Source organism: Salminus brasiliensis, assembly GCF_030463535.1.
Source record: "Salminus brasiliensis chromosome 20 unlocalized genomic scaffold, fSalBra1.hap2 SUPER_20_unloc_2, whole genome shotgun sequence".
Classification (NCBI taxonomy): Eukaryota; Metazoa; Chordata; class Actinopteri; order Characiformes; family Bryconidae; genus Salminus; species Salminus brasiliensis.
In genome coordinates, this window is record NW_027326637.1 from 79,221 (window position 1) to 89,582 (window position 10,362).

The following is a 10,362-nucleotide window of genomic DNA, read 5'->3' on the forward strand; positions in this document are numbered from 1 at the left end:
AGAAGCTGATTATTCTTCTTCCTGACGCTGTCGTCGTCTCATGGGAACACCCGATCCCTCGTCTGCAGCTTCATTCTCTTGTGTATTTCTGGACCTCTGGAAATGTCTTGACAAGAGAGGAAGGACCAGTGGCACAACATACCTTCCCAGAATTACACCAAGAACCAGCCCTACAATCCCAAAGCTCACTGCTCCGATCCCTAACCCCCTCCGATATCCATCGCTGTTCCCCCTCAGATATCCATCATCGCTTCCTTTCTCATATCCCTTCTTCCAGATCCAGCTCTGCTGCACATCTGAAAACACACACAGAACAGAGGAGCTCCGTCTGATCAACACTGTCCAGGAAAGTCTTCAGGAAAGGTCAGCTAGGGTTTAGCTCTAACCTGATGCCTGCAGTTGTCGTCTGTACTCTATGGAGGGACATGTTCTGCAGCTAGGCTTCTCTAACCAGAGTGGAAGAACAGTAAATATACTATATAGCGTATATATATATATATATATATATATATATATATATATATATATATATATATATATATAGTAAATATAAACTATAAAAGCTCATACCTCGGACGCTCACTGTGTAGATATAAAGGACCTCATCATTCCTGGTGTCCCTCACAGTGTAGACTCCACTATCAGAAGGCTTCATATCTCTCAGCTCTAGAGCAGGTGTGAGTGAGGTTCTCCTCATGTACTCAGGGTTACACTTCAGTGACTGTCCCTCCACTGTACAGATCTGAACACTGGGTGCTCCAGCTTCACCACCGCTGTTATAAACCAGCTCCACTGGATCAGATATCTTCAACTCCAGCAGCAGAGATTCACCAGGCTGTATCTCCACTGAAGATCTCACAGCTGAGGAGACACATGACCAGAACCTGCATTAACTCTTCTATCAGGTTCTACCAGCAGCAGTAGATCAGCAGAACCAGCACTTACGCTCAATCTGAAGCTGCGCATCACAAACGTCTTTACGATCACATGCACAGGTGTACCAGCCTCGCATACTGAAATCAACTCTAGTGATGATGAGGGAGATGTTCCCTTTCAGGTACTCTTCATGGATCATCTGATATCCCTCCTTCATTGATCTGCAGGAAGTCTGATCACACTCAGCCAGAACATCAGAGCGTTTATGGAACACCGTCCATCTGACCAGTCCAGGACATCTCTCAGAGCAGGGGAGAACAGCAGAGTCATGGAGCTTCACCTTCACTCTAGGACCTGGATTAGATTCTAGAAAAAAGAAAGTTTTTAACAAAAACAGTCAACAGTCATCCATCAAACCCAAGCATCAAACCTGCATCTTCAAACAGTGAGAGACAAACTCAGCCCAATCCAGTCTGAGAGATCCAGCTGAACCTGCATGGATCCCTACTGGCTGTGGTTCCCAATCCAGGTCTTGGAGCACCCTCTGCCCTGCACGTTTTAGTGTTTACCCCAATCAGCTCATTACCAACCCCTTCCTGAGCTGAGGGTAGTGTGTTAGAGGGGAGTCCACCTGTCATCAGTTCAGTCTTCTGACCCCACCTCTCTGATCCGGCTGTGACCCCAGCCAGACCCTGAAGTTGTGATTCCTGGTGAGGACCACCCAAAGTCTTTGGGATCTAATGTTGTGCCCAGCCCCTCCGCACCTCCCCATCCGTGTGAACGTCACTGTTCGCTGGTCCAAGATCAAGGTAAGGGTAAAGTCTGTACAAACACCAACAACTACACACTTACCAGCAGTGATGATCAGTAAGAGCAGGACCCAGAGAGCAGATGTGAGGGACTGCATGACTGACCTACAGAGAAACACACAGCACCGTCAGCACTGACCAGAGCAGGTGAGGTAGAAGAGAGCACAGACCCACACCACTTGCTTTTCTCCACCTATGGGCATGTCCCTGATATTCTGCATCCCACCACACTGTCCTAAAGCCCACTGCCCCTGTTCCAACACATTTAACGTTCCTGTAAGGAATATTATCACCCTGATGTAGCGCTGCACGTACTCGAGCAGGGAACGGGACATCGCTGAGAACCAGTGGATCACTCCTTTCTAGTGAGGGTCTTCTCCCAGCTGGTCTCTGTGTGATGATTTAAGTACATGGGTAAAACATTCACAGCTTCAAACTCAGGCCAGGAATGTATCCACAGTCACATTCTCAGTGTATTGGGGTCTTAACGGGGACAGATGAGCCGACTCTTAGTTTAATATAGATTCTAGAAATGTGTGTGTGTATATATAATATATAGATTATAGAAATGTGTGTGTATAAAATCTATATAATACATAGATTATAGATTTAATATAATATAGATTATAGAAATGTGTGTGTGTGTATAATATTTATAATATATAGATTATAGATTTAATATAATATAGATTATAGAAATGTGTGTGTGTATAAAATATATATAATATATAGATTATAGATTTAATATAATATAGATTATAGAAATGTGTGTGTTTATATAATATATAGATTATAGATTTAATATAATATAGATTATAGAAATGTGTGTGTATAAAATATATAATATATAGATTATAGATTTAATATAAAATAGATTATAGAAATGTGTGTGTATATAATATATAGATTATAGATTTAATATAATATAGATTATAGAAATGTGTGTGTATAATATATATAATATATAGATTATAGATTTAATATAATATAGATTATAGAAATGTGTGTATATAATATATATAATATATAGATTATAGATTTAATATAATATAGATTATAGAAATGTGTGTGTATATAATATATATAATACATAGTTTATAGATTTAATATAATATAGATTATAGAAATGTGTGTGTATAAAATATATAATATATAGATTATAGATTTAATATAAAATAGATTATAGAAATGTGTGTGTATATAATATATAGATTATAGATTTAATATAATATAGATTATAGAAATGTGTGTGTATAATATATATAATATATAGATTATAGATTTAATATAATATAGATTATAGAAATGTGTGTATATAATATATATAATATATAGATTATAGATTTAATATAATATAGATTATAGAAATGTGTGTGTATATAATATATATAATACATAGTTTATAGATTTAATATAATATAGATTATAGAAATGTGTGTGTATATAATATATATAATACATAGTTTATAGATTTAATATAATATAGATTATAGAAATGTGTGTGTATAAAATATATAATATATATATTTTATAGATTTAATATAAAATAGATTATAGAAATGTGTGTGTATATAATATATAGATTATAGATTTAATATAATATAGATTATAGAAATGTGTGTATAATATATATAATATATAGATTATAGATTTAATATAAAATAGATTATAGAAATGTGTGTGTGTATATAATATATAGATTATAGATTTAATATAATATAGATTATAGAAATGTGTGTGTATAATATATATAATATATAGATTATAGATTTAATATAAAATAGATTATAGAAATGTGTGTGTTTGTATATAATATATAGATTATAGATTTAATATAAAATAGATTATAGAAATGTGTGTGTATATAATATATAGATTATAGATTTAATATAATATAGATTATAGAAATGTGTGTGTATATAATATATAGATTATAGATTTAATATAATATAGATTATAGAAATGTGTGTGTATAATATATATAATATATAGATTATAGATTTAATATAAAATAGATTATAGAAATGTGTGTATATAATATATAGAGTATAGATTTAATATAATATAGATTATAGAAATGTGTGTGTATAATATATAGATTATAGATTTAATATAATATAGATTATAGAAATGTGTGTGTTTATATATAATATATAGATTATAGATTTAATATAATATAGATTATAGAAATGTGTGTGTGTGTATATAATATATAGATTATAGATTTAATATAAAATACAGAGCAGAAAGTGAAAGGCTGTGTCAGAGATGAGCTCTGTAGGATGAGAGGCATGTCCCTAACGGAGCAGTAGGATGGGCGGGGCGGTGACGGGGTTTGGGGGCGTGGCGATCTTTTTTAAACGTAATAAATAATAAAGTTAGTTTAGCGAAGATTAAAGGATTTAGTTGGTAGTTTTCCATGGTTTTAACCCCAAACTGTGTCTGTACCGGTTCCTCTCCGCTCTGATCAATGCTGAGGAAGAGTGGAGTTCCCAAACCCTCCTGAACTTTCTCTCCAAATGAGAAGAACCCGAGTCCTCCAAACCCTCCTGAACTTTCTCTCCAAATGAGAAGAACCCGAGTCCTCCAAACCCTCCTGAACTTTCTCTCCAAATGAGAAGAACCCAAGTCCTCCAAACCCTCCTGAACTTTCTCTCCAAATGAGAAGAACCCGAGTCCTCCAAACCCTCCTGAACTTTCTCTCCAAATGAGAAGAACCCGAGTCCTCCAAACCCTCCAGCTCAGGATAAAGCTCGGGGATAAAGCTCGGGACTAAAGCTCGGGGATAAAGCTCGGGACTAAAGCTCGGGGATAAAGTTCGGGGATAAAGCTCGGGGCTAAAGCTCGGGGATAAAGCTCGGGACTAAAGCTCGGGGATAAAGCTCGGGGATAAAGCTCGGGACTAAAGCTCGGGACTAAAGCTCGGGACTAAAGCTCGGGGATAAAGCTCGGGACTAAAGCTCGGGGCTAAAGCTCGGGGATAAAGCTCGGGACAGGAGGATCAGCCGGGCAGGGGTTGAAGCTGAGGGTGGTTCAGTGCTTACCTCTCCTCCGAAGCAGCCTGAAGAAGGAAAATCAGCTCCGAAACACAAATTTCAGCTCGACCACGAAGCTCCTGCAGATCCGAAGGTCCAGTGGGTGTTTTCTGCATCTGGATCTGAATCTGGATCTGGGTCACCCCCTCTCCCCTCCTCTGTCTCTCTCTCTCTCCCTTCCTTCCTCTGTCTCAGAAGTGTGGTGGGTGTGTTTTTGGGAGGGTGTCATATTACCGTTATAACTGGAAGGGTGGAGGCTTTCTGCGCTTCACTGCTGCTCCATCTTCCTCGGTTGGGTCAGAAGGTCAGAAGGTGTGGAGCAGGTTGTGGAGCTGGTACCGGTGTCCCGTTACAGCCCTGTTGTTCAGCCTCTATCTGATCTCTTTGTTCAGCCAGTGATCTTCCAGAGCAGCGTCTGTTCATCAGTGCTAATATTCCTGATATGATGCCCTGCTGTAGTTCAGTAGCTGTACAGTAACAGTAGTGAATAGCGGGGCGGGTCGAGTTCATGTAGAACTTGAGGTTCTGAGGTTCTGGGAAAGACTGAAGATCTTCTTAAAGACCTGGTTGAGAAGCTAAACGGTTCTGACAGCGCGTCGAAGCGTCAGACCCAGTGTCTTCAGCTCCTTCACCACTTCCAGTCCTAATAAGAGCTGGCCTCATATCTGAACACGTTGGACAGATGTTTACTGTATGTCTGAACACGTTGGACAGATGTTTACTGTATATCTGAACATGTTGGACAGATGTTTACAGTATATCTGAACACGTTGAACAGATGTTTACTGTATACCTGAACACTTGGACAGATGTTTAATGTATATCTGAACACATTGGACAGATGTTTACTGTATATCTGAACACTTGGACAGATGTTTACAGTATATCTGAACACGTTGGACAGATGTTTACTGTATATCTGAACACGTTGGACAGATGTTTACTGTATGTCTGAACACGTTGGACAGATGTTTACTGTATGTCTGAACACGTTGGACAGATGTTTACTGTATACGTGAACACGTTGGACAGATGTTTACTGTATGTCTGAACACGTTGGACAGATGTTTACTGTATACGTGAACACGTTGGACAGATGTTTACTGTATGTCTGAACACGTTGGACAGATGTTTACCTCAGCCTTTCACTCAGCTAGTACCGAGCTAACGGTGGACCCACCTCAGGCTAACTTCAGCTCGCTCAGTGTAAACACAGGGTCGTCCCCCTGTCTCAGCACAGCCCCTCTGCCTGATTACTCAGGTGGCTACTATTCAATAACTGGGAAATAAGGCGTCCACTGCTTGTTGTGAATATCTTATCTTGTTGTAGTGACACACACTGACCAGTAGGTGGCGCAGCAGGGGTGTAGAAGTGTTACTGACCGGGTGTTTGAGCTTTTATAGGTCAGACGGGTCTCAGATTTCCCTGATCAAAAGCAAATTCCATGCTGATCTTAGATGGTAGACTAACATACCAGTGTTTAGTGGAGTAAAGTCTGATACTCAATAAAAACCGATGAGGTGTAGAGATTACCCACAAATGCACTTTACTGGAGCCTGACCTCTCACCACACTGATTACCCACAAATGCACTTTACTGGAGCCTGACCTCTCACCACACTGATTACCCACAAATGCACTTTACTGGAGCCTGACCTCTCACCACACTGATTACCCACAAATGCACTTTACTGGAGCCTGACCTCTCACCACACTGATTACCCACAAATGCACTTTACTGGAGCCTGACCTCTCACCACACTGATTACCCACAAATGCACTTTACTGGAGCCTGACCTCTCACCACACTGATTACCCACAAATGCACTTTACTGGAGCCTGACCCCACTGATATCATAACCCCACTGTAATCCCACTGATATCATAACCCCACTGTTATTACACTGATATCATAATCCTACTGTAATCCCACTGATATCATAACCCCACTGTTCTCCCACTGATATCATAATCCCACTGATATCATAACCCCACTGTAATCCCACTGATATCATAATCCTACTGTAATCCCACTGATATCATAACCCCACTGTTCTCCCACTGATATGATTACCCCACTGTTCTCCCACTGATATCATAATCCTACTGTAATCCCACTGATATGATAACCCCACTGTTATTACACTGATATCATAACCCTACTGATATCATAACCCCACTATTCTCCCACTGATATGATTACCCCACTGTTCTCCCACTGATATCATAACCCCACTGTAATCCCACTGATATCATAATCCTACTGTAATCCCACTGATATGATAACCCCACTGTTATTACACTGATATCATAACCCTACTGATATCATAACCCCACTGTAATCCCACTGATATGATTACCCCACTGTTAAGACACTGATATCATAACCCTACTGATATCATAACCCCACTGTAATCCCACTGATATGATCACCCCACTGTTATTACACTGATATCATAACCCCACTGTTATTACACTGATATCATAACCCCACTGTTCTCCCACTGATATCATAACCCTACTGTAATCCCACTGATATCATAACCCCACTTCAATCCCACTGATATCATAACCCTACTGTAACCCCACTGATATCATAACCCCACTGTTCTCCCACTGATATCATAACCCCACTGTAATCCCACTGATGCATAACCCTACTGTTCTCCCACTGATATCATAACCCTACTGTTATTACACTGATATCATAACCCCACTGTTCTCCCACTGATATCATAACCCCACTGTTATTACACTGATATCATAACCCCACTGTTCTCCCACTGATATCATAACCCCACTGTTATTACACTGATATCATAACCCCACTGTTCTCCCACTGATATCATAACCCCACTGTTCTCCCACTGATATCATAACCCCACTGTTATTACACTGATATCATAACCCCACTGTTATTACACTGATATCATAACCCCACTGTTCTCCCACTGATATCATAACCCCACTGTAATCCCACTGATATCATAATCCCACTGATATCATAACTCCACCGTAATCCCACTGATATCATAATCCCACTGATATCATAACCCCACTGTAATCCCACTGATATCATAATCCCACTGATATCATAACCCCACTGTTATTACACTGATATCATAACCCCACTGTTCTCCCACTGATATCATAACCCTACTGTAATCCCACTGATATCATAACCCTACTGTTATTACACTGATATCATAACCCCACTGTTCTCCCACTGATATCATAACCCCACTGTTATTACACTGATATCATAACCCCACTGTTCTCCCACTGATATCATAACCCCACTGTTATTACACTGATATCATAACCCCACTGATATCATAACCCTACTGTTATTACACTGATATCATAACCCCACTGTTCTCCCACTGATATCATAACCCCACTGTTATTACACTGATATCATAACCCCACTGTTCTCCCACTGATATCATAACCCTACTGTTATTACACTGATATCATAACCCCACTGTTCTCCCACTGATATCATAACCCCACTGTTATTACACTGATATCATAACCCCACTGTTCTCCCACTGATATCATAACCCCACTGTTATTACACTGATATCATAACCCCACTGTTCTCCCACTGATATCATAACCCCACTGTTCTCCCACTGATATCATAACCCCACTGTAATCCCACTGATATCATAATCCCACTGATATCATAACTCCACCGTAATCCCACTGATATCATAATCCCACTGATATCATAACCCCACTGTAATCCCACTGATATCATAATCCCACTGATATAACCCCACTGTAATCCCACTGATGCATAACCCCACTGTTCTCCCACTGATATCATAACCCCACTGTTCTCCCACTGATATCATAACCCCACTGTTATTACACTGATATCATAACCCCACTGATATCATAACCCCACTGTTCTCCCACTGATATCATAACCCCACTGTAATCCCACTGATATCATAACCCCACTGTAATCCCACTGATATGATTACCCCACTGTTCTCCCACTGATATCATAACCCCACTGTAATCCCACTGATATGATTACCCCACTGTTATTACACTGATATCATAACCCTACTGATATCATAACCCCACTGTAATCCCACTGATATGATTACCCCACTGTTATTACACTGATATCATAACCCCACTGTTCTCCCACTGATATCATAACCCTACTGTAATCCCACTGATATCATAACCCTACTGTTATTACACTGATATCATAACCCCACTGTTATTACACTGATATCATAACCCCACTGTTATTACACTGATATCATAACCCCACTGATATCATAACCCCACTGTTCTCCCACTGATATCATAACCCCACTGTAATCCCACTGATATCATAACCCCACTGTAATCCCACTGATATGATTACCCCACTGTTCTCCCACTGATATCATAACCCCACTGTAATCCCACTGATATGATTACCCCACTGTTATTACACTGATATCATAACCCTACTGATATCATAACCCCACTGTAATCCCACTGATATGATTACCCCACTGTTATTACACTGATATCATAACCCCACTGTTCTCCCACTATCATAACCCTACTGTAATCCCACTGATATCATAACCCTACTGTTATTACACTGATATCATAACCCCACTGTTCTCCCACTGATGTCATAACCCCACTGTTATTACACTGATATCATAACCCCACTGTTCTCCCACTGATATCATAACCCCACTGTAATCCCACTGAGGCATAACCCCACTGTTCTCCCACTGATATCATAACCCCACTGTTCTCACACTGATATCATAACCCCACTGTTATTACACTGAAATCATAACCCCACTGATATTACACTGATATCATAACCCCACTGTTATTACACTGATATCATAACCCCACTGATATTACACTGACATCATAACCCCACTGATATTAAACTGATATCATAACCCCACTGATATCATAACCCCACTGTTCTCCCACTGATATCATAACCCCACTGTAATCCCACTGATGCATAACCCCACTGTTCTCCCACTGATATCATAACCCCACTGTTATTACACTGATATCATAACCCCACTGTAATCCCACTGATATCATAACCCCACTGTTCTCCCACTGATATCATAACCCCACTGTTATTACACTGATATCATAACCCCACTTTTATTACACTGATATCATAACCCCACTGTTATTACACTGATATAATAATCCCACTGATATCATAACCCCACTGTTCTCCCACTGATATCATAACCCCACTGTAATCCCACTGATATCATAACCCCACTGTAATCCCACTAATATCATAATCCCACTGATATCATAACTCTACTGTAATCCCACTGATATCATAATCCCACTGATATCATAACCCCACTGTAATCCCACTGATATCATAATCCCACTGATATCATAACCCCACTGTAATCCCACTGATATGATTACCCCACTGTTCTCCCACTGATATCATAACCCCACTGTAATCCCACTGATATCATAATCCTACTGTAATCCCACTGATATGATTACCCCACTGTTATTACACTGATATCATAACCCTACTGATATCATAACCCCACTGTAATCCCACTGATATGATTACCCCACTGTTATTACACTGATATCATAACCCCACTGTTCTCACACTG

The 10,362-nt window shown here is 39.6% G+C and overlaps 1 protein-coding gene across 1 annotated transcript; it reads right to left on the bottom strand.

Annotated features, from left to right (window-relative positions):
* Positions 1-9: 9 nt before the first annotated feature.
* On the bottom strand, positions 10-6,381 carry LOC140548757 (uncharacterized). The gene is made up of 5 exons (XM_072671888.1): positions 4,730-6,381; positions 1,729-1,790; positions 946-1,242; positions 571-861; positions 10-296 (listed from the first exon to the last, which is right to left on the bottom strand). The coding sequence occupies exons 1-5, from the start codon at positions 4,834-4,836 to the stop codon at positions 10-12; spliced, it is 1,044 nt and encodes a 347-aa protein (XP_072527989.1). The 5' UTR covers positions 4,837-6,381.
* Between the last annotated feature and the right edge of the window lie 3,981 nt (positions 6,382-10,362).